A 26,289-nucleotide genomic window follows, 5' to 3' on the forward strand; every position below is an offset into this window, starting at 1 on the left:
GGACCTTCAAAACCTGCAGTATCCCCATCTTTATTAGCTAATTTCCACTCTTAGGCTGTTGAGGCCTATAAAATGTTGTCTGTTCATTGTACTTGCGTAGCTCTTAAAGTTTCCTGGGATAACCACAGATGGCACACGCATATGGTCCTTTACTGCCAGTAGCAGTGACATCTTACATCCACATGAGGTGTATTTATCTATAATTTCTTCAGCTGGATATTTCTACAATGTGTCAGAAAATATCCCCCAGTAAATAAGATTGGTAACTACCACTGGTTTTCTTGCAGCATAGAAAGAGAAAAGGCCCGGTCATTCTATGTATCTTTCACGTTTATTACCTGCTGTAGAAGACCTTAGTTGAACCTTGGGCTTGTCTTATGTTGAGGCTAGCTTTATTGCTCATACATTCTCAAATGCCATTACCGTGTTGACCTCTACCACTTTTGTATGTCACTGAAAAGTAGAATCACTGGAAAAAGTCAACAACAGATCCTCAGAGATCCACATCTTGTGGACCAGGTAATGTGTTTTACCCAAAGTGACTTCACACATTGCATCAGGTTGCTGCATTTCCTTGCTCTGCGATGTTCTTTAGGTTACATGTACTGTGCAGGTCTCTGCTTGAGCTGTTTCACTGAGTATAAAACCAAGAACGTTCTTCTACTCCTGTTTATTACTTAAGATGATCCATTTTATCTAGAACCCAGTAACAGCCAGACTGAAATATGCTTTATGTCCACAGCTTTATTTGGCCAGGCACTTCCCCCAGTGTCTTCCCTTTGAGTCCAGTTATAGTTGACAGAGAGCCAGCAAAATGTCTATGTTTGTTTTCTGTATCCTTTGTCTCTTGCAGAGAGCAGAAGCTGCTCAGAGGGAGGCTGAGAGTCTCAGGGAGCAATTATCATCTGTAAATAATTCCATTAGATTGACCTCTTGTTCTCCACAAGGATCTACAGGGGTGAGTTCTACAAGCATTGATGGATTTTATATAAATAGTTTGTCATTTTGTTATGTTTAAGAAGCAAAGTATGTTTGGCAGCAAAAAAAGGGCTTCGTAGGTTGGACTGCTTATATAGTTGGTCAAATTTGTCATCATCTACCAGTAAACAGTGTTTTTTCTTCTCATTATAATTGATTTACCTTCTAGATCATCAATAATTTAGGAGCGAGGAAAAAACTTTTTAAATAAAATAAATACCAGTTCATCCCAAACTAAAAACCGAACCTTTCCTCTGCAGCTTTCATCTACACATCCTCCAAGCATCTTTCCCCCTAGATCAGTGGTTCTTAACCTTTTCGGTGTCACACACCGCGTCTCTCATGTTTTAACAGCCCCAAATGTAGGCTTGGGCATAATGAGAGGCTACTGACACCTCCCCTGGAGTCGGTCCAAACCTCCCCAGGGAGGCATACCCCACAGTTTATGAACCCCAGCCCTAGACCATATGCCATCTCTTACTGTTAGCTTCCTTATCTCATATTGTTAACACTATCTCTGCCTCTTTTTGAACACATCATGCCCATGTTATCAAAATGTATCTGTCTTGTGCAACTGTTACTCTCTACCTCTTGACAGTCCTCTTGACTATGGGCCATCACAATGTTACAGAGGTGCCGTAACTGGTGACACATGTGCACTGATGTCTGATGTCCTGAGGAACATACTTTAACCTCTAGCAGGATTACAAGAAAATGAATAATGCCCCTCAATTGAAATCACTTCCAGACTTCCCTAAAAGCAAGCAGGCTTACGGTCTGGCACGGTCCAGCTGATAATGAGGTCTAGGTAGTTTTCAAAGAGACTTCTTAATGTGAATGTAGGCAAAAGCCAGCACTTCCCAGCCACTGCCAACTTTTTTTTCAAGGGCCATGCATTGCATTATTTCTCTTGTGATAAACCATTACAATTGTCAGTCTTTCACTCAGTGTATTTCGATTTGTTTGAGAGGCTCAGATTATTAAAATACATGTTTACATTCTTAGCTGTGTATTTATTAAACTAATTCAATTTTCTTTCAGGACAAGACAGGCTTTTCCTTGTGTTCCGGGTCTCATCTAGAAGCAGCGTTAGCAGTCAAAGACAGGGAAATCCTAAGACTCCTGAAAGACATCCAGCATCTTCAGAACTCCATACATGAGCTGGAAGAATCCTCTGCCAGTCAGATTGCTGACCTGGAACAGCAGCTGGTTATCAAAACAGAAGCCATAGAGGTACGTATATTCTATCAGGGTGTCTGGAATGACTTCTTAATTTAAACTGATCTCACAGCAGGTTCATAGAACAGGATCCAATATAATGACATTACATGATCTACCTTTAAATACAACTTAAACTGTTTTAACAGTGTTTAATATCCAATTAGGTCATTGAATACCTTATACAAATTACCCAACGAAGAAAACATCCTTTTAAATTTGGCAACATTTGTTTTACATTGTAAGAGCTTTACAGGCGTGATGTGCACATAATTTAGGGTTGCTCACATAAAACAAAAATAACTTGAAGGTGTACAAACATATTTTGGCTTCTTATTAAGCAACACGTAAGCTTCAAAATACTCCAACTTACCTTCAAGGGCGCATCCCTATCCTGTATTTCATCTCCACCACGTACCTTCATTCCCTCTGTGCCCCATCCCTTGTGGGCATCTTTCTTCTTCTTTAACAACTACTGTTCCATCTCGACTCAAGCCCTTCTCCCTCTATGCCCCATATCTCTGGTACACTAAGCTCTCCACAACTTCAAAAGCAAACTTAAGGAACACCTATTAGTTCTTGCACTACAGTAATTTAACAAACCTTGAACTGATACACACCGGATTCTTGTAAACTATAGTATGTTAATCGATTAAAAAGTACCCAAAAAAGTAAAGTATCCATTCATTTAATGTTCTAGAAACTGGAAGAGAAGTTACAGAGTCAGTCGGATTATGAAGAAATTAAAACGGAATTGAGGTATGATTCATTCCTTCCTCTTTGTGATTAAAACCAAGTCATGGATTGAATTTGTAGGCTAATAATAATAAATACAAAAAACAAAAACTGTCTGCGCTTCTTACCCTAATAAAGTTGGCAACAAATATATAAACATAATATAAATGAGAGGTTTTGGTTATATGAATTGGCCAAAGCATAATTAAGCTCACCCGCCACGTCAAGGCACACTCTCAATAGGGTGAGAACCTACTCTCACTTCCTACATAGTGGACACACAAAGCAGTTTGTACTGCTACCAAAACCTTATTAATGTGTTGGGGGAGGTGCAATTAAACCTCCTCCCCATTAACCCCTGGACAGCAAGCTGCAACCAGACTGATGAGGAGCCAACAACCTCAAATATGTGCAAACAGGGAAAAGAAAAAATGTCGGTGCGCTAAGCTAGTCACAGGCTCAAATAATACAAATATGTAATACGAGGCCTACCAAACAGGTGTAAGCATGCAGCAAAAAACAGTGTATTGGCTGTACAATGTATACAAAAAACAAAAACTGTCTGCGCTTCTTACCCTAATAAAGTTGGCAACAAATATATAAACATAATATAAATGAGAGGTTTTGGTTATATGAATTGGCCAAAGCATAATTAAGCTCACCCCCAACACATTAATAAGGTTTTGGTAGCAGTACAAACTGCTTTGTGTGTCCACTATGTAGGAAGTGAGAGTAGGTTCTCACCCTATTGAGAGTGTGCCTTGACGTGGCGGGTGAGCTTAATTATGCTTTGGCCAATTCATATAACCAAAACCTCTCATTTATATTATGTTTATATATTTGTTGCCAACTTTATTAGGGTAAGAAGCGCAGACAGTTTTTGTTTTTTGTATACATTGTACAGCCAATACACTGTTTTTTGCTGCATGCTTACACCTGTTTGGTAGGCCTCGTATTACATATTTGTATTATTTGAGCCTGTGACTAGCTTAGCGCACCGACATTTTTTCTTTTCCCTGTTAATAATAATAAATGCAAGACAGTATTTCATGTGCTTTATTTTTATTATAATGTATGCAGTATAGTTGTTTTCTATCTATATGTGTGTGTGTATATATATATATATATATATATATATATATATGTGTGTGTGTTTATATATACATATTCTTACCCATAAGCACACACATTTAACTGTTCTTCCATACGCTCAGAAAAAGGGGAAAGGAGCCCAATTGGATCTTTGGCAGAAAGGCAGCCCATCTATAACCTCACAAAATATTAATCAAACAGCTGGGTATTTTCAGTTAATAAGTTATATGATATGTTAACCCGTAGTGCCTTCTGGACTGCTGATGCAGGGGTTCTTAGCCAGGGTATCAAAAAAATGGGGGTAAAAAATGTTAGAAGTCAGGTTGGTACCCAAAAGTACTGGTGATTATGATTTTGACAGTCTGGCAAAAGGGGGTTCCATTAGGGGTCTGTAATCATAAAAATGTTAAGAATCCCTGTTCTAATGATTCATATGCATATGCAAAGCATGTCAAATGTCTCCAAAGAGTTTGCAGGCTGATTTCTCTAAGTGATCACTGTTAATAATGCTGTTTTGTGTAATAGCGTTTGCATTTAGTTGGTCATTCGGAGCACAAAATGTAGATGTTTCTGGATCACGCGTGGTGTTCCGGAGGCTATTCCAAATAACACAGAGAGACAGCATATCTGACAGTCCTGTTATCCCTTACTGAGATCACCTCCTCAATGTGCTGGAAAGGATTCGCTATCCTTAGGGAGAAACTGACGGCTCCTTAGATCATGAACCTGGAATCCATAAAATGCCGGGCTAAGAGCATCCTGTGGAGAGGCTATCACAGCAGAGGCTGTATTGGATTACCCTCTGTCTAAAGTGGCAGCTTGAAAAGAAAAAGTCTCACTTGAAGTTATTGAGCAACCACGCTGGCAGAAACTCGTTTTTGTCATATATGTTTTTTTTGGACATGGTTAGTTTTGTCCCAATTAATTTTATTCTGGCAATAATCACGGTATTCTAGTCCATATAATGTACCCACTGCCACTTAGCAGCCAGATTAGTAAATCCGAGCATACTTTGCTTGAAACGCTGACATCCTGACATGGATGAAATATTTAGCCAGTGTAAGACTATATTTTAAAGCATAAAGGTCTGGCACTTAAGGTGTTAAAATAAGTTGTGAGTATATTAACTTGAAACGTTAACATTATCAGACATCCGTACACATTCACTCATGTTCACAGAATTGTTAATTTTCTGCCTGGGGTTTCTGCCAACTAGCTGGTTAAATTTGCTCGCTGTTCACCCCGCACGACCTCCACCCCCACAAACCATTATTACACGGTGCTCACTCGCTCAATACGGAACACAAACGTATAACAAGAATCTCAGGCACCAAAGGGGTTAAATAAATTGCAGCTTCTTCACAAAACCTAAACCAAGAGTTTATCAATTTTTAGGTTAATATATATAATCATGCCTTAATCCAATGTTTATATTTGAACACTGCAAAGTTTGTCATATCCTCTGATCAAGTCTAGAAACCTTGTCTGAAGGGTCCTGTCACTTATTATGTTGTACGAGGAATAAAAGCTTTTCATTAGACATTGATCTGTCATCTGGCTTAACCCTTTAGACTATAGTATAGGTACCACAACTTACTTCACACCAATCAAGGCACAAACTCAGGGATATTAGAATCAGAATTAATCAGTCAGCTAACAGTAGTCCGTACTACCGTATTTGCTCGATTATAAGACGACCCCCCAAAATCTGAATATTAATTTAGGAAAAAAGAAAAAGCCTGAATATAAGACTGCCCTATAGGAAAAAAACTTTTACCAGTAAATGTTAATTCATGTAAACTATTTTTTTTAATAAAAGCTATGATTGAGAAAAATATTTAGTTTTTATTTCCTTTTATTTTCCAACCTGCCCCCCCAGTTATGCACATCTGCCCCCAGGCTTGCCACTCTGCCCCAGAAATGCCTTATACCCCCTATATGCCACTGTGCCCCATGATATGCCTTTTGACCCCCTATGTGCCACTCTGCCTCCAGAAATGCCTTATACTCCTATATGCCACTCTGGGTTAAAAGGCATATTATGGGGCAGAGTGGCATTAAGGGGGTTAAAAGACATTTCTCTGCCTACAGAAATGCCTTATGCCCCCCATTTAACACTCCCCGCCCCCCCCCCAAAAAAAAACTTACCGGTGCTTCTGACTCCCTGGTGCGTAGTCCGGGCAGCAGGTAGACGTCTACGCAATTCGCGTAGGCAACTTCCGCTGCAGCCGGAAGGAGGTGTGGTTAGCAGCGGGGGTCTGACTATCAGAGATAATTCTCCGCACCGGTGCGCGGAACTCTAGTCTCTGGTCTCTGACAGCCGGGGAAGGTCTGCAGGGGATCTGGATTTTAGTCTCATAGTCAGGGCCGGCCCGACAATGGAGCCGAGTGGGACAACCGCTCCAGGCGGCACTTTTGAAGGGGCAGCACTTTGCCGCCCCAAGCCTTTTTTTTTTTTTTTTTAAAGCGAAAGAGAGAGAAAGGGGCGCCGAGTGGTTTTCGCTTACCAAGCTGTCAGTACCCGCTCGGCGCCCCTCTCTCCCTCCTCTGCGGCGAGTCTTCCTGTTCGGTCTCGGTGCCGGCTTGTAATGCTGAGTGCCGGAAGATTTTCGGCGCTCAGCATTACAAGCCGGCACCGAGACCGAACAGGGAGACTCGCCTCAGGACTGCTGAAAGGTAAGTACAAGGGGCGGGGGGGGGGGGAGGAAGGGTAGATAATGGGGGGGGCGGCATTTTAAAATTCGCCCCAGGCGGCATTTTGCCTTGGGCCGGCCCTGCTCATAGTCAGACCTATTTGAGGTCTGATTATAAGACGACCTCGATTTTAAGACGAGGGGTATTTTTCAGAGCAAATACGGTAATTATTATTTTTATTAATTGTTTTATATAGCACCATCAAATTCAATGGCTAGACAGGCTAGACAGGACATAACAAGCAGTATACGTGGTATGAGTGCTGATTGCTGTTAAATTTATGGTACATCTAATTACTTATATAAATGTTTGGCAATAAGCTACAGTTTAGGTTTATCAAAGCTACCTGGATGTACACACGTCTCACTATGAGTAATTGGAAAATGCTATAAAATCTGTGTGGCAATCTTAACTACGTATCCCATAATTTGCTTAGTTGTCTTTGAACATTAAGATTTTTCAGGCAGCCTCAAAATAATCATAAGGATATAGGAGGTGAGGTCAGCAAGGAGACGTCAATTCAGCCGAGTTAAAACAATTTGCTAAGTTAAAAAACCTACAATTAAAGGAATTAAAAACTTCAAGCTCTAGGTTGTTTTGATAAATTGCTAAATGATGCTAAAAGTTTGCCACTTCTCGTGGGTCACAGCGGGCAGGACCTCGGGGTACATTTGGCAAAGCTTTTTTATAAGTGCGTTGTTCTACAGTATATCTCTCAAAGTCTACAAAAAGTATGCTTTATTCTTGATTTTTGTTGATTGTAATTGTTTTTTGCTTTGTATTATACACAGCATCTTGAAGGCCATGAAGTCTATGTCTTCCAACTCTGAGCTTTCCCAGGTCAGTAAACAAGAATGTACGGTTATAGAGTATTACTTTGAAATAAGATCTAATTAAACAATCAATGTGCCATTTGCAGGAAACATCCAAAGCTACAGATAATATGTCAGTCCCAAAAGAAGCCTTCTACCCATCGCAGGGCTATCTGTTAGAAAAACAGAGCATCGTTCACAGCAGTGGTATGTATTTTGATTGGTGCCTTAGGCTCTTCATACACTCAACATATATATATATATATATATATATATATATATATATATATATATATATATATATGCACAGATTGCAGTTTTGATAAAATTACCATCTGGAATTACATATAAAAAAATTAGAACCTGAAGAATCCTGACAGCTACTGACAAAACTGAAATTCAAACTTGCGGAGTATAATTAATAAGATAGTAGTTACTAACATAGCTCTGTTTGTTAAATAATGTAGGATTAGTGTGTCTTCTTACATCACACCTACCAAGAACATCCATGCCATGTATGTAAACAAAACGGCAGACAGCATAAATTGCAGGGATTAGCATTGGAACATCAGTCAATGTTTAGGAGGGGGAGATGGTTTGCATTGATTGTCCAGCCTGCTTTAGAACATGTATGCATAAATACAATGCAAACCTGACTTTCTCCGGTGCCAAAACTACACAGATTCTATGTCGCTGGTACTGAAGGCATTCCTGATTCCTCAAAGAATCCTGTAAATGTCTTGCTATATCGTTGCTTAATAATGCGTAGTGGAATGTGATTAAGTATAATGAACGAAAACAGTATGAGTGTCAGATTCCTTGTTGTATGCAGTGTTAGTCCAAATCCGCACACGGCCACTGAGAGTTAGTAGATCTTTGTGTGTTGAAGGACACAGCCGGTGCAAAACCATCCTGACATTGCCTGTTGGCTAGAACTTTAATAGCTGAACCACTGCTTCGATTTAATACTTCCTTGGTTCTTTCTCATTAAAAGCCAAATGGTATAGTTAAAATCTCAAAGGTTTGACCGGTCCACATAAAATAAACAGCGATATCATTGCCAAAGCAGTGATTCTAATTTGGGGTGAAATATATGCCACCAATACAGCTTTTATTGAACATAACACAAATGTCTTTTATTGGTTGAAGGTTAAAATAAGCTTTCATGTATGCCAACAAATTGGATGTGTTTTTGTGTGGTTGCAATTTGATATGAAAGTGTGCTGTGTTTTTAATTATATTCTATAGTTTTCTCTCTTTCTGGTCTTATTAATTTAATTTCTAGAGGAGGATCATTCCGATGATGACGCTATGAAAGAACCTTCAAGAGCCAAAAGACCCTATTCATCTTCTCCTCCAAATTCTCTGCATTTGCGAGACGGGTCCACTACACCAAACTCTTCTCAGACTCTCCTGGAAGCATCCACTGAAAAGGGAGCTCAAAGGACTTTTTCGCCCAACACTTACCCCAGCATAAAAGAACAGCTTTCTGGAAATGCACTGCACAAAAAGCAGATAATTCTGCCTTTGCCCAAGACTGAAAGTAACACAGTACTCTCTTGTCCATCCTCATTTTATACAGTAAAGACCAACGTTCTGTCCAACAACCTCCTTTCATCCACAGGAGCTCATGATTCAAGTCCACTCAGTGATCAGTCAGAGGGGAGCAATTCTAGTTCAATAGATGAGGAACATCTAGACACATCGGAAATTGCTTTCCAAGTTAAAGAGCAGCTCTTGAAACACAACATCGGACAACGTGTGTTTGGTCATTATGTCCTGGGGCTCTCTCAGGGATCTGTGAGCGAAATCTTAGCAAGACCCAAGCCTTGGCGAAAGCTTACGGTGAAAGGGAAGGAGCCCTTTATTAAGATGAAACAATTTCTTTCAGATGAGCAGAATGTCCTTGCACTGAGAACCATTCAGGTGCGACAAAGAGGTATGTTGGCCATTTTAAACACACATTACAAACAAGGTTTTACTGTATTTCTCCTTTCACGTTTGGTTTAATAAAGCATGTGTGAATGAGAATGCTTTGTGTGTATAAGTACAGGTGAGACTTTGGTGTCACCATGAGTTCCATACATACATGCACGTGACCTTGTTGTGGCTTGATGTTAGAGAAAAATAACATTTGGTGTCCAGGGTGACATTTCATTTTTGAGTCACAAAAAATAATAATTTTAAAATCTGTTCTTACCCCTCTTTTTCTCAGGAAGCATCACACCCAGAATTAGAACCCCAGAAACAGGTTCTGATGATGCCATCAAAAATATCCTGGAACAAGCAAAAAAAGAGATCCAGTCTCAGAATGGGGGTGAGTTTATACACAATGAAAAATATGTATATATAAAATTAGGCCTTATACTATGTAATTTAAGCATCTAAGCTTAAAGAGACGTTTTAGTGCCCCACCAACAATAAATAAAAAAAATAATAAAGTACTGCAAATTATTTAATATGCATTATTTTACCTAAAAGAAGTTCCATGACAGTTTTGGATGTGTCCTAACTAATGTCCATGTTACTGTAACATCTGATAACAGTCTGTCATTCTCTTTACAAGTCATTGCTCTTTATCATTACCAGAAATAAAACTCAAAGCAGTGCAATTAACACCTCAGTGGATCCATTTATTCAGTGTAAATGGTTCACAAGTTTAGTTACATTGAGTTAATTGGATTGAAAAAAAAAACAATAATAATTGAGGTCTTACATGATTTTGAGCCGTATAAGGCAAAAACAATCACAGGCCTTTTTTATGTGTGTGCATCGATTGTTATAACCTCTTAGGTCACCTTTTGGCTGAAAAACAATCCAACTTTTGTCTGTCCTCAGAATGAAATAATATAAACATCTTTAGCACTAAAGTCTCATGAATAGTCTAAACGAAGCAGAGAGTGCAGGAGGCATGTTACGACTTTCTATTTAGACTGACAATATGATTCCAATACAATCCCCACAATGGGAAATCAATTCAAATTTACACTGACTGACTTGGTGTACCTTGAAGAAGGCATATGAGTGCTCAAAAATATAATTCTGAAAATCTTAAACACAGTATATTAAAGAGAAATAATGACTGTGGGGGTTAAGGTCTCTCATCATTATCTCTCATCCACCAAACTTTACAGTAGGCACTATACTTTCCGGTACATGGGGTTCTCCTGGCATCCGTCAAACGCAGATTTGCCCATCCGACCGGATAGTGAAGTGTGATTGATCACTCTAGAGAACACGCTTCCACTGCTCCAGAGTCCCGTGGCCTTGTGCTTTGCACCACTCTAGCTGACACTTGGCATTGTGCTTAGTGATCTTCAGCTTGAGTGCAGCTGCTCGATCATGGAAGCCTATTTAGTGAAGCTCCTGGAATACCTTTACCTCTTGAGTAATATAGGCTAACTCATTTTAGATTGTAAGCTTCTTTGAACTTTACCTCTTGCTTTTGTAAGTCACATTATGTGATGCACTACTTGTTGTCATGTTTACCCATTGTACAGCCCTGTGGAATATGATGTGTGCCAGGTGGCTGGGCAGTGCATAGAACAGCAATGCCTCCCTTATTCTAGCACCTGAATAGTTAAATATGGCAAAAGGAGAGAGTAACATCCTTTAAGTACTTGTGTAATTGCTTCTTGTGTACACGTAGTCACGCTCTAGCTCGGGAAGCCTGTCTTCCAGTTCTCAATTCATTAACAAGATGCATTTATACTTGGTAAAATAATCCCAGAGATTAAGGAGGATGTGTGCTTTCCGATGTATTTCTTTGTCGGAAAGTATGTTTAGTTAGACCTGAGATACCTGGGGTTTTATTTATGTAGTATATTACAAAATTACCATATTATTCCCCCCAAAAAAAGGATGGGGGTTGACAATGCAAGGGTGCCCGATTCACGTCTCCACCAGTTGTCTGCGGCTGCATCAGGGGACATTGGTCAAGTTCACCGTGATGGAGTCACTGACACAACGGGTATTTTGTTCATTTAGAAAGACTAATATTACTTTTTGCTTTGATGGTTGTTTGTTGCCCAGCCAGCTTTAGCCTACATCTTGCCAGCTCTGTTCAATGTTTGTTGCCCAGCCAGCTTTAGCCTACATCTTGCCCGCTCTGTTAGATGTTTGTTGCCCCAACTCTGTTTTTTGCAGTTGGTGTAGAGATCAGGCATAGACCATCACCAGTTGTACTGTCAGCTTCTAAAGTGTGTGTCACATGTATGTGGATAATTGTGAGCCGGCTTTCTTTTGTATCACATCCTCTAATAGTGTTGATATATTTTTACAACAATTGTCTTTATTGGCTTTTTCTTAATATTGCAAAGTCTGCCATTTTTTGTATTGCAAGACATTGCAAAGTTTTTATATTATTTATTTGTAGCCTGTTTATATATATATGGTATTGCTTTTTGTTAGCTCCTGAATACCTTGTGCATTTAAGTAGTAAAGTATCCTATATACTATTGCTGTAACTAGTTCTCATAATGAACATAATTGGAGAAGTAGATTTAAATCTCTGGAAATAAATAAAAATGTGATTGATCTTCTCCAGCAGATTGTATTGATTTCACCAGCAATACCCATGCCATGTCTGTGTTGAGCACATTGCATTCATTTGACTGTTTGCGGTGAGGTGAACCATGTGATACACTGACAAAACAAACAAAATAGTTAAATAAGATTATTAAAACAAAGAACAATTCAATTCTGGTCACATAGAACACTCCAGTGCTTGCCATAGTGATTGCTTCACATCTAGAGTGGCTTCTATACATAGCCCACTATCCTAGGCCCTTATACATTTATTGGATTATTTTGTATAATTATACATTATATATATATATTTATTTATTTATTTTTAAATTATTATTATTATTATTTATTTTTTTATTTTTTATAGAAAACATAATATTACATGCAAGCAAAAGAAAGAAATAGGTATTTAAGGGCCTCAACAAATTACCTATTTGGCCTCCTATTACGTCACATTATTTATAGAGTGCCCGCAGATTCTGTAGCGCTATAACGTGGGATGTGCAGCTTGGACTTACTAACCCTTTTCCGCATTTTACAAAAGTAGCTGTACTTGTTTTGTACCTGTCACCATGCTGCCCTCTGCTGTATTCTTACTGTATTAACAGGGGCCATTTACCATGTGAAACTCATTGACATGTAGAAAGAAAAAGTATTTTTCCATTAACATTATGAATATTTAATACTGAAAGTTAACCAATATGCACACTTTTAGGTTGTTCTATACCGTATACCGTTTTCTGCACACATATGATTCTTGGTTTTAAATTCTGAAATGAATGATGATTAAGCAAATATGGCAATGAGTTATAAATGTTCACATCTATGACTTACAGAGCAAAATTGGCTACTCAATACAGGATCTTATTTCTTTTACCCTGAATAGAGACATACAGTTTTACAGCGTAAGAATAACCAGTTTGAGACAACGCTACTCATCTTTCCATCAAAGGCCGTGATTGAATGTCTCATATACATCAGTTCATAAGTGCTTCCCATTCATTGTAAGCTATTTAATTGATACTCTGAATCAAGTGGGCTAATGCAGTAGAAAGATGCATTCATTACCTTAATAGAAGTCCCAGAGGAGGAAAGCCTTGCTCCCTCTACTGCAGTACTGGTCAAAGCAAAGGTCATCTTCTAGCAGGGGATGCTAACATTATTTTAGAATGTGTTGTTATTTAATATCCAAGGAAACTCTGCTACACCCCATACAGTGAGCATCTAGTACCATTTATGTTAATTTACTTAGAATTTCCTATCCTTCCACTGTGTTGATTAAAAAAGGGATTTTTATATATATATATATATTTACTTTTTAAGATGGTTCAGATGCTATATGTACTGTACTAGACTTGCATTTTATGTTACACAAAAAATACCACACAATAATTGAAACCAACAGAGGGAATGCAGCTGAGAAGACCATGAGGCATGTCTCCATAAAAACCCAAGGATGGAGAAAACCAGAACAGACCGTGACCGGGAGAGACTTCTAGAATAAGACGGCTAGAACATGGTTTGCTAAATGTGGAATAATCACCATGCAAACCACCGGGCTTGATTGTTAGCACTGACTATCCATGCTTTGATTGTTTTTGTTTGAGTTTGTTTCTACTCAGAAGAGATCCCCAGATTTCATCCCCAGATTTCATCTCTTTCGTTATGTCCATGTGTTAGTTTGTATTTCCTATGTGGCTTGCAGCGGTTATAGATGCAAAACGGATCCTCTTTTGTTTGCCTTGAAAGGCTATGTAAAAGTAGCATATCACGTTATTAGCTGCAGACATAATATCAGGTGAAGCGGATTGTGGACTAGTAGGACCCCATACTACTGTCCTTACCAGCTGGCACCTCCAAGGATTACACCATACAGCCATCACCCAAATATATTTTCGTTTAGTTATAAAGTGAGATCTACCTAGACCTGGTTTTCCAATACCCACCCGTATATCCTGAAGAAGTATTTCACTACATCACTGCTGTAACAAATGTCTTCTTACCATTGCCAACTCAAAAGTTGGGTAGGTCAGCAACTTGATACAGGGCCTGTTAATACAGAGCAAGACTGGATACTCAACAAAGGACCTTATTCTTTTAATCTGAACAGAGATAAACTTTTACAGAGTAAATATAACCAGTGTCAGGCATTGTTAGTTGTCAGGGCTCAGTTATATTACTGTACTTACCTGCAGGAAGGGAGGTAACTATTGGGGTAGACTTTGTCCCTGATAAATTATTTGGTGGACTGGGACACCCATTGAAATGCAAAAAGGGAGGTATGCACCAAGGTGCCTCTGGAATATCGATTATAGTTCTATTTTACCTAACTTGTTTGTATTTCATTGTTACGTACAAAAGTACCCTGTAATCGGAAATGCTATCATTCACTGGTTCACTAAGATTTCCCACTGTATTTATACAAACCATTATTGATGATCATTAAGTTACACAAATACTCTTTTTTTTTTTTTTTTTCTCAACCTCACAAAATGTGTGATACTAAACCTCAGAAGAAGCAACGAAAGGGAATCTACATCAAAAAAGTAATCTTTTCTGTGTTATGTGGAGTTACATTTTTCTACTCTAAATAATAATACTCCCCATTTTATATCCTGTGAGATAACCTCATAGTTATCTCTTAAGTAGCTCTTGTAGTGACATTAATTCACAAACTAGAAGATTACTGATGTCACATATTATTATGTTTATAATACCCAAGATTGGTGCATGGTTCATTTTTTACAGGATTGGTTAATGCAGTGCCTCACAATTTGAGACATTCTGGAATGCTACAAAAAAAGTAATGTGACATGTAAGCACAGTAAACTAGGGATTTTATACCAAATCTAGGGGAATATTCTAAAACACCAGTAGAGGTCACAATGTCTTCATAGAACGTTGCCACAGACTCGCTGAAATTTTTAATATGATGTTATATGATGCTAATTATTATCGTATCTTTAAAAGGTGAAACAAAAGGCACCAGTGCTCCTTTGTCCACCACTTCTGGAACCACTAACAGCTCCGAAGATGCAATTAAGAGTATTCTAGAGCAAGCAAGGAGGGAGATGCAGGCTCAGCAGCAGGCACTATTAGAAATAGAGTCTGGGAGCAGCCATAGGTCTGTTCCTACACCACCAGCTGAGCGCCCTGTCTCCATACCTTCCAACAATGCAGCCCATATTTGTATTAAACAAGAAGATAACTCCTACTTAACCAGCACAAGTAGCAGCTCCACGCAGACTCCGCTGAGTGTGTTGTCACCTGCAGCTTTCGTACAGAGCATAATACGCAAAGTGAAGTCAGAAATAGGTGATGCCGGGTCATATTTTGACCAGCACTGGGCGTCGGAAAGAAGCTTGATGAGCCGTCCCTTCACCTCTGTGTCGCCATCACTGTCGTCATCTTCAAGTTACTCCAGCACTGTCAACGTTAGACAATGGAAAAGGGGAGATAATGGAGATACTGCACCCAGTGAGGAAGATATAAGGACGGGAGAAGAAGCGCACAAAGGTTTGGATGTAAAGACTGAAGCTGTGAGCTTGGATCAGCAAACCATCAGCCGTCTTTCTTACTATCCTGCCTACATCTCAAGGAATCTCAAGCCCACTGTGCCCCCTCTAACCCCAGAGCAGTATGAGATGTACATGTACAGGGAAGTGGATACCCTGGAACTTACCAGACAGGTCAAGGAAAAGCTGGCTAAGAATGGTATCTGCCAAAGAATTTTTGGAGAAAAGGTATCGTATCAATTTGAGAGTGCTTAGGTTTGTATTATCGTCTCAGCAAATGTTTACCTTAGGATTTCATGCAGTGTTTATTTCCTGAAAGAGGTGTTTTCCTGCATTTAATTAGTTTTTCTATCCGCTGCTTAGCAATGCAATTCTTTTATGCTTACAGAATCATCTGTACTTCCTACCATGCATGTTAACATATAGCATTAGCCAGAGCAGATTAGCGCACATCAGCAGCCTAGTAACTACAAAGAAACAAAGAATTGTTTTATTCTTTGTAGCACCAGCAGTATACACACTTCTTACTAGAGCGCATGGAGCATAAAAAAAAGTTTATACATTAACAAACAAGCAAAATATTGCATCCCAAAAATTTGCCAAATCTAATTGGTAAATATGTACAGTTTTTAGATTAAAGGTAAATATCACTTTTGAGCCCCTCATATGCTGGTGACCCACACAATCATTTCTTTGCTAGAACAGAAAATGTTGATGGCGTCTCTTTTCATAGTAGTAGTAAATGTTATTTCTTGTTCCCTTGCAGTTAAACCAAAAAAAATATGGTGACATTTTTGTACTTGCTGAAAACAGCAACTTTGATTCAAGTGAATGAAAATGAGCATTGTGTATGTGACTCTTTCTTGGCTAACTTCTTAATATCTATGGAACCACTAGAGGAAACATGCTAGACGCCCATAAAAAAATAATTATCTCAAGTTAAACTACAATGTCATTGGACCGAGTTACATATTTGATGACATTAAACCCTTTGTTTTCTCTCAGGTGCTGGGTTTGTCTCAAGGGAGTGTAAGTGACATGCTGTCCAGGCCGAAACCCTGGAGTAAGCTCACTCAGAAGGGACGTGAGCCATTCATTCGCATGCAGCTCTGGCTGACTGATCAGCTTGGCCAAGGCATCACCCAGCAGCCGCCCCTGTCACAAGGTACGTTCATTGATTTGGAATTTTATCAGACCCATGGATAAGACACCTGATTTGTATAACACTTTATCAAGAAGGCACTTCGTTACAGCCTTATCAATGTATGTAGCTCCACTATATTCCACAGCTATGAGACACAAATCAGAAGACTAAGAGATAGTAGAAAATTAGTTAACTAGTTTGTTGTTTAGCCAACAAATTACACAGTTAAATTTTATGACTAAAAATATGTAGACACATGACCATCACACCATATGAGCTTGTTGGACATCCCATTTCAAAACTTTGCACATCTATATGGAATTGCCCCCCTTTGGGTTTATTATAGTGGAATGATGTTGAATGAGAAGGCCTGGCTCACAATCTGTGTTCCAATTCATCTCAAAGGTGTTTGATGGGGTTGAGATCAGAGCTTTGTGCGGCCAGTCAAGTTATTCCACAATAACCATGTCTTTATGGACCTTGCTCTGTGCACTGGGGCGCAGTCATGCTGGAATAGAAAAGGGTCTTCTCCAAACTGTTCCCACGAAGGTGGAAGCATAGCATCGTCCAAAATGTCTTAATGCTGTAGCATTAACATTACCCTTTACTGGAAGTAGGGGGTCTAGCCCGAACCTCTATTAAAGAGCCTTACACCATTATCCCTCCTCCAATAAATACTCTACTATGCATTCTGGTAGGTAGCATTCTCCTGGCATCCGCCAAACCCAGATTCATCCTTCAGACTTTCAGATTGAGAAGTGCGATTCATCATTCCACAGAATACGTTTCCACTGCTCCAGAGTCCAGTGGCGGTGAGCTTTACACCATTCAATCTGACGCTTGGTATTATAATGGTATTATAATGGTATTATAATAGCGCATAATGATCTTCGACTTGTATGCAGCTCTTCAGCCATGGAAACTAGACTTGTGCATTCAGATTCATACAAGCTTTACTTTTAATGAAATTTGCCACTTTTGTGCTTTCATACAAATATATCACACATAAAAAAAATGTTTGATAGAAGTAGCCCAAAAAATTGAGAGCATACTCTTATTGATGATTATGGCTGTGATTGATGCCATTTTAACTTGTCAGTAGCAGTTATGGATTGATGAGCGTTAGAGTGTGAGACTTTCAGTGACGGCAATAGTGATTCAGGCTCATCTACCATACTGCAAATGTCAATAGTGTACTCCAGAAAATTTACTGGTGGGGTGGATTGGAAAAGCTGTATATTGTTCACTATTGAGCTACTGGGACTGCAACAGAAGGTTTTTTCCCTTTTTATGCAATAATTGTTTTATTTACTTAAGGGCTGTTTTTTTTTTTTTAATTTAAAAATGAATTCTTCAAATATTGTTCCAAGTTCATATTAAAATGTACTTTAGTAAAACACGTATCCTACCAGTTCTTGAAATGCTTTTTTTAAGTTGGGTTTAAGTTGCACATTTACGCTACCAGCAAAACCTCTAGTTTGTGGACAATGCCAATGATAAATAAGACAATGTGGGTGACAAATTAGTCAGGGCAGGTGCACACTAGTGCACTGTGTCAGTTTTCCTTGTGTGTTCCATAATTGCGTGAGCTGTATCTCTTCCTGCAAAGCCTCCTAATCTTGGACAACTCAAATAAAAATTCAGAACGTATTTGTAGGCAGGGAAGGGGACTGTGTAAGCGTCCAGTGTGTTTTGGCAAACCTTCTTAATTTTGAACAATCTAATTATTAATACAGGCCAAAATAGGGGCTTGTGCACATGCTGCATTTTCAAGCGGTCCTTCAACAGTACTTGTGTCCTGTACTGTTAATGAGTTTTCAGATTTACTACGTCCCATTTGGAAAATTCTGTGAGACGGAGTGATTCCAGTTTTCGTGGGTTGGTCAGAGGCAGCGGCAGGAGCGTACGAAAAAGTTGTCAGATGACACCTGGTATAACAGTTCCAAGTACGCTGAAGCCTTCTTGAGTCAGAAATGCAGGCAGTCGCATTCAGCAGCAGCAGTACTAGCAAACATCCTGGCTGTAGCAATAATAAAATACTCACCATCCCACCTACCAACATTAGATGCAATTTTAGTCACTACCAAGGACTCACAGAGGGGTCGTGTTCTGGTGCCTTGGTGGGATCAAATGTGAGTATTGCCTGTAAACTTTAATAAAGCATGGAATAAAACAACTAGCAGTGCCACTGCAATCATTACCGGTGCCACCACAACCGCAGGCACTGTAATCACCAGAATACTTCAAAATCCCCAGAGTAAAGATGGACTGGCACTGTCAGATAAAAGCAGCAGATCTGTGTTTAGGCCATGAGTGAGAAAGTAAGGAAGAACCTTACAGTAGAAGTACGTCTTACTCAGCCTTGTACGCAAGTGTAAAAGAAAATATGGTCATCTGCGGTGTCAATGACGATGACCTGGATTTAGATTATGAGCCAGAGGAGGGAAAGTCAAGCGACTTTCAATTCTCATGTCAATTTATCTGATAGATGTGTTGCTCTTTCCACTCTGGAGAAGCAGCTGCAGCACAGCCATGCCACTAGTTCCCCAACATGCACTGGCACCACTCCCATCACCACCATCACTAATACTCTGTCAGGTCCACAAACGGAACCCTCACTTACCTCTCCTAAGCCGCCGATGGGCAGGGTGACAAGCAGATTAATGATCCAGCATCCTCCTGATGACAGGGTTCTGAAGCAGCAAGTCCGCAAACAGCACCTGGTCCTCCTTTTCCCGGAAAAGTCTAATAGAAACAAATTCCATGACGCTCCCCACACACAGTGCTTGTGCAGATGTCGCTTTCAGAAGCAGTTTGGGACTCTGTAGCAAGTGATGCTACAGCAGACAAGAGATTTGTACGAAGCAGACATGCCGCATTCCTGCGATTATACGTCGTCCACTGCTTTGTGACTTCTAAACACTTCCACTTCACAATAATAGTACTTAGAGTGGCCTGGGTCAGTTCTAGCAGAACTTTCATGAACTGACTTGTGGCAAGGGTGGCATCCTATGACAGTACCACATGTGAAGTCACTGAGCTCCTCAGTATGACCCATTCTACTGCCAATGTGTGTCTATGGAGATGTGCTTGATTTTATAGCAATGGGTTTGGCTGAAACACCTTAATTCAATCATTAGTCCATAAACTTTGGGCCATTTAGTGTACCTGAGCTATGTGTTAAAGTGTTAGCTGACTTCAAAACTCATTGATAATAGCACAGAATAATTAAAACCTTATATTGTACGGTATTTCATCCCGGAAAAGTTTACTATATTTGATAGGCATGGAGTATGCAGTAATTTAACCGTATGTTGAATTGATCTTTTATTCCTCATCATTTTGTTTTTTAGGTACTGCAAGTCCATCCGAGACTCATTCATCCCCATCTCCACCTCCAAGCCCGTCTGAACAGGATAAAAGCCTACCAGAGCCACACATGCTAAACTCAGAGAGTAGCAAAGAAAATCAGCAGCCAGAGAGTAGGTCAGCCTCCTCCCTCAGTGGAAGAAGCTTTTCGAATCAGCAAGCGGCCGGAATCCAAGAAGTAGTGGCTATGTCTCCAGAATTAGATACCTACTCCATCACCAAGAGGGTCAAAGAAGTTCTGACGGACAATAACTTAGGTAATGGGCAAAATCTTGTTTTTCTTTTACAATGTAGTAAAATGAACAGATTTAGAGTTTTAATGAAGGATTAAGCAATATAGAGCATCAGTAATTCCTCCATATTAAGGAATATTGTATAAAATGTTACATTACAAGCAGTGCATCTAGATATTCAAATTATGGGACTAGCTGGTTTTGCTGCTCAAATCAGCAAGAATTCCTTAATTTTAGACAAATCCAGCAATGAGAGTTGCAAAGCAACAGATAAGGGGATTTTTACATTTCAATGCAGCATTTTCCTCTTCCTTATTTAACAGAAGTTTTATTTGGGCCTTTTGGCGAGGGAAAGCTGTCTATTTGTTGCCAAGAAGGCAATACTACAGAAATGATTGCTGTAGGGATACCCACTATACATGTCGTGCATGCTTACTATTCTGTGCCCATTTTATGGCATTTTATATAAACTCCGCTTATGCATAAACATTGCGATCTCTTTAAAATGTATGACCTTAGAAGCACTGCAGACCAGATTGGAGGGGGAGACAACACATGTGTCTCTACACCATGCAGGATCAGTGTTCCTAGAAAGAGCTCTTCCAGTGTTGGGGTCAAAACTTTGAGTACGGTAGAGAAATCCACAGCAAAAACAGGAACCTTGTGGTTACCTGGCCATGTCCTGGCGTGTGAAGTGTTATTTCTATTCTGTTTACTCCAGTAAAGTACCAGTAAGCAGTGTAAATAACTACGGCTTATCAGTGCTCCATACTAGACTTGCTTGGCACTATGTACTAGAAAACACGGCTGCTTTGTATACAAAAAGAGTGAGACTAGTTCTGCCAAGGATTGGCAACACAACTTGCCCCACAGTGAGTCCATGCCTGGAAGGCTCGTAACCTTGATTTACAAACTGTAACATAAATTAGTGTTCTGGGTTCAGCATGGTGCAGTCCTGCCTCTGAAACTAAACAAATCAATAATCCTCAGCTAGCACCAGAAACTACTCTCCAATTTATCTGGTGATCCTGTTCCAGTAAAATTACAATGTACAATTCTTGTCAACATTCTCAGTGTTATAGAGCAAGAACCCACAGTGGGCGATGGAGCTTCTTCCAGACCTGTTTCTGAGATGACATAAAAAAGAAATGTCTAGAAACATACTTAATCTTACCGATTATTGTTATAAATTAAAATTCTTTGTTTTAAAGGTCAGCGGTTATTTGGAGAAAGTATCTTGGGACTTACTCAAGGTTCTGTGTCAGACCTCCTATCCAGACCAAAACCATGGCACAAGCTCAGCTTAAAGGGCAGAGAGCCTTTTGTGCGTATGCAGCTCTGGCTGAGTGATCCACATAACATCGAGAAACTCAGAGATATGAAGAAGATGGAAAAGAAAGGTACAATTCCACACTATATTGTGCGATATTTGTAGTATGTTTTCTATGTGCCATAATATTAACATAAATTGCATAAATTAGTTGGAGCTAATGAAGGAGAACTACAGGTTAATGTGCCTGTCCCTGTGTTTAAACTGTATTTTATTAATCGTTATGTCAGTAAAATGATTCATCGTTAGATATTTGTTTTGACTAAATATCTCCATGACCAAAGTTAAGACAAAATCACAGCTTCTATCTAGTTTAAATAGGTTTACCGATTTAGCGACCTTGCCCTTCTAAACATACGTTTTTATACCCCTTTCCATTATCAGTAACATGCTAGCATTCCAAAGAAGACCCTGGACGGTTACGTCACGTAATCATAAACACATGTTCCTAGCGTTCAGGGCAATATATGTGTAGGGAACAATAGAAATGTGGATTTCTTAGATTCATATTCTTTATTTTGCAGCTTATCTTAAACGCCGTTACGGACTTATAAGTGGTGGCTCAGACAGCGAGTCTTCCAACGCAAGAACAGAGTGCCCAAGTCCCAGCCTCCATTCACAGGAATACAACCTTCTGCAGATGAAAAAGCCCAGGGTGGTCCTTGCATTGGAAGAGAAAGAAGCACTGAAAAAAGCTTATCAGTTGGAACCTTACCCATCACAGCAAACTATTGAGCTACTGTCATTCCAACTGAACCTGAAAACAAACACAGTCATAAACTGGTTCCATAATTACAGGTGAGACCAAGAAATTGAGCCTCTTCTTATGAAAATGTAAAGTTTGAAAACTGCATTGCGCATGTTATTGTTTGAACCCACATAATGTCCCCAAATCTTGATATACCTATGCAAGCAGGACATTTATGTAATTGGGGCATGCTGCGGAATAGAAATTGGGATATATTGTGAAAAATGTAAAAAAAATATATATATATATGGCGGAAAAATCTCTGCATAAAAAGTTTTCAAAAAGCCATACCATAGGCTCAGGACACAACATATAACATTTTTAGAAAAATCAGGACAAAAACTTTTAGTTTTTTTTTTTGTCGATTTGCCCTACTTGTGTAAAATTTATAATGGGTAAAACTGTAAAAAAAAGTTTCCCATTTTTTAGCTTTTTTTTCCTACTAAATGAGTTTATATATGGGATGTTTCATATGGTTTTGTTTGATCCCAGATCTCGCATGAGAAGGGATCTTCTAATGGAAGGTCAGCAGGACAATGACACAGACCATGAGCCAAACAGCTGTGATAGCTTCACATCAGCATCTGCCTCACACAGAGATCCTGCTTCACACAGCCCGAACCATGAAGGGGAAGCCCGGAAGCCAGTAGTCAATCACATGAAACACATGTTACAGAATAACTACTACAGTGGAGAAGGAAAAACAGCAATGATAATTAAAAAAGAGAAGACAGAGGATGATGATGATGATGATTATTCCAACCGATGTGCGTCTTGTCATTCTGAAGCAGCATCAGAAACATGTTGTGAGCCTGATCCACCCAAAGCTCTTAGAGAAGGCCAGATTATTCCCACACACTGTGATGGATCTCCAAGATCATGTTACCTACAAAAAAGCAACTCTTTGTATGATAACCCTCGCCAAGCTGGCGCACATGACTGCACCTCACTGCTTTCTCGTAAAGAGAACTCTGGCACAGAGAGACAACGAGCTGACCCTATCAGCTTTAAATCTACTGTGGAGTCTTCGCGATGCAGCCTTGAAGTGTCTCTTAATTCGCCATCAGCCGCCTCATCACCTGGGCTTATGATGTCTGTCTCTCCTATACCATCTTGTTCCGCTCCCATTTCTCCATCTTTGCCTAGCACTGCGTCAGTCAAGCTTCATACTTCCAGTCCCACCAGTGACACTGGCCCTCTTCATCCTTCAACAAAGCATAGTCCGAACAACCAGAGGCGTAATGAAAAGATGGCCAACCTAAATAACATTATTCACAGGCTTGAAAGAGCAGCCAATAAGGAAGAGACTCTGGAATGGGAATTTTGAGAAACAAAAACATTACCGTTTGTACCAAGAGGTTATAGAGAACTCCTATGTGTTGTTTTCTATTTTTTTTGTTTTTCTGGGAATCAGAACTTTATAAAAACAGGAGTAAAAATGAAATGTTTCAAAAAATCCCTTGGATCGAAACAATAGGGTTTTTCATTTTAAAACACTTTTAAAAAAAAAAATTATTTATAAACATTTTAGATATTTTATTAAATAATATTTGAAATTTATTATCAGCCTGTGCTGCTTTGTTGACAAAGATTCATATAAAAAAAAAACACAGAGCAGATCATGTATAATGAAGTCCCGTAGCTTGCCACTGGATGAGATTAAAAAACGAATGTTAAAAGCCATCAAGAAGCTACTAGGAAACAGCCACAGCTAATTGTAATTCCGAGAGCTGCTCAGTTTCCATAGCTGTCTATGAGATAGCACAGTTATTAACTACCCTCCAAGAGATAGATGAATAGTCTCAAAGACTCTAAATTTAAAGTGTAATCATATGAAATGGGTTTTGATCCTATGGTCCATTCTGCTCCATTTTAAAACACAGTTCTGGGTAGTAGGAAAAAAAGTTACAAAATTGAAGAAATAGATTCGCAAAGAAACTGTTCCTCCAAGATCAAGATTATCTCAGGCATGAGCTGGCTGTAAGTTTCAATCATCCTAGGGAGAAAAAATACATAATGTGGGCTGCTTAGTGTATGCAATCCTGTGTAAGATGTAAACAATGGCATTTTTTTCAAACTACAATTCAGAAATAAGAACCTACAATCATGAAGTGTTAAAGGTGCTGTTCCACTTATAAAAAAAAAAAAACTAATTGCACTTGCCACTTGCCATAAACATGAAGTTTTAATAACATTAAAACAAAGAAACAGTCTTATCTGGAAACAACTTTTCAGTGCCTGCTTTTGCGTCATGTGACAGTAACACAATCCTAGCCAGAAATGAATGAGGGAAAATTTTACATAATTAAAGAATTATAGTAACGGTTTGGCCAATCAACCTGGAGACATTTGCGCTGATGCATACATATTCATACACACAAAACAAATCATGTTATCTGTAAGACAGGTGGTTCTTAGACAGTGTTACGTACCTGACACAGCTGAGTGCTTCCCTCTCAGCCCCAGTACCCAGCGCAGCTACTGCTATGCAGCCACTGGTGCCGCGGATTACCCATTAAAGAACCAAGGGTGCCAAAGAGCTTGGAAATCCCTAGGTATATGTCTAATATATAATTCAGCACTGCATCAAACAGTACAAAGAATTCTGTTTCTAAGTTGCAAAGGAATTCAATTCAGCCGAATACATGAAACAGCAGCTTTAAAATCGAAGCATGAAACCTTAGTATGCCTGAGCTCTGAGTAGCTCAATGCAAGGCTTTGCAAATGGTTGTTACACGTTGCAATGGGTTTGTTTGCAAGCTTGGGGCAGAGTTAAGGCTGTTTCAGCGGAGTTTTTCTGTGAGTGTATCTTTTCTATCTACCTCCAACAGGGATTATTATTTATGTATTCAGTAGGGTTTGATTAAAAAAAAAAAAAAAATTTATAGTGCATTATTATCTGATGAGAAAAAGGGTTACCATCCAACAGACTATTGCATCCAGCCTTAATGATGCACGTAAATAAATATATCAGAAAAAAGGGAACAGCTTGCTCATTTGGAGTTAAACAGCACTGTGAATAAGCAAGGGGACAAGCTATTTTTCCTATTATGAACCATAAGTGTTCCACTGAGATGTCTGAAATAAGCCTGAAAAGTTACGTAGTAAAATTAAACACCAGGGAGGAATAAATACTGTAATGGGGCAACCTCACCCCTGCCAGCAAATAGAACTGTAGTCATTACCAGGTGCATCGGATTTTTTCAGCGTGAGATTCCATGTCCCGTCTTGTTATCCAGGCTTTTGATTGACATTAGAACTCTTTCCATATAATATGTATAAGCTAACAGATGACATGTAATGCTAAAACTGTGTGCACAGGAATGGTTCTGCCCCTATGATGCTCAGAGTTTAATAATATGAAGCCACTTGAAATTCCGCAAATAGCCACAGGGGGCAACCGTGTATTTAGGAAGAATGTCTAACCAAGACTAAAATTATTTTAGGGTTAGGTGATACATGCTGCTTTTAACATGGTTTTGTTTTCTTTATAAATAAACTATTTCTTTGTACTTTTATGAAATATTCCTGTTTTAAATTAACTTATTACATAAGTGAGAGTAAAGACCCTCATTATCTTCTGCTGTTTAGTGTATAAGGTGGGATATCCATGTATGATTGAATTAAGCACTTAGGATAGTCTGATTACAGGGATCCTGTTGTACTGAAACTACTAGACATGTAATTATTGTAGGCTCATGTACTGTATTCAGTTTGTATAATAAACATGAAAAAAATCTTTCTTTAAAAGAAAAAAATGTAAAAAAGACACTAAATATAGAAATTGATACATTTTGTGTGGTCTAGTGTATTCATTTTTCAATAGTTTAAAACCTTTTTATACCATTAAGGTTGTGTAGTTTGTATATAGCAAAACATGGAAAGGCATTTTCT

At 39.0% G+C, this 26,289-nt stretch overlaps 1 protein-coding gene across 1 annotated transcript in view; it reads left to right on the forward strand.

Moving 5' to 3' along the window:
* Positions 1-23,722, forward strand: part of LOC149289068 (homeobox protein cut-like 2) — a 173,356-nt gene extending 149,634 nt beyond the window's left edge. The window contains exons 10-22 of the mRNA XM_089490998.1: positions 854-958; positions 2,020-2,211; positions 2,897-2,955; positions 7,509-7,557; positions 7,637-7,736; positions 8,815-9,468; positions 9,745-9,846; positions 15,027-15,799; positions 16,577-16,740; positions 20,079-20,341; positions 21,529-21,717; positions 22,172-22,445; positions 22,888-23,722. Coding sequence (XP_089347124.1) covers positions 854-958; positions 2,020-2,211; positions 2,897-2,955; positions 7,509-7,557; positions 7,637-7,736; positions 8,815-9,468; positions 9,745-9,846; positions 15,027-15,799; positions 16,577-16,740; positions 20,079-20,341; positions 21,529-21,717; positions 22,172-22,445; positions 22,888-23,722 — 3,759 coding nt within the window. The remainder of the gene's footprint in view (positions 1-853; positions 959-2,019; positions 2,212-2,896; positions 2,956-7,508; positions 7,558-7,636; positions 7,737-8,814; positions 9,469-9,744; positions 9,847-15,026; positions 15,800-16,576; positions 16,741-20,078; positions 20,342-21,528; positions 21,718-22,171; positions 22,446-22,887) is intronic.
* Positions 23,723-26,289: the final 2,567 nt, after the last annotated feature.

The sequence above is a fragment of the Sceloporus occidentalis genome, unplaced genomic scaffold (assembly GCF_023333645.1).
Source record: "Sceloporus occidentalis isolate IW3139 unplaced genomic scaffold, rSceOcc1.0.p SCAF_48, whole genome shotgun sequence".
In the NCBI taxonomy this organism is placed as follows: Eukaryota; Metazoa; Chordata; class Lepidosauria; order Squamata; family Phrynosomatidae; genus Sceloporus; species Sceloporus occidentalis.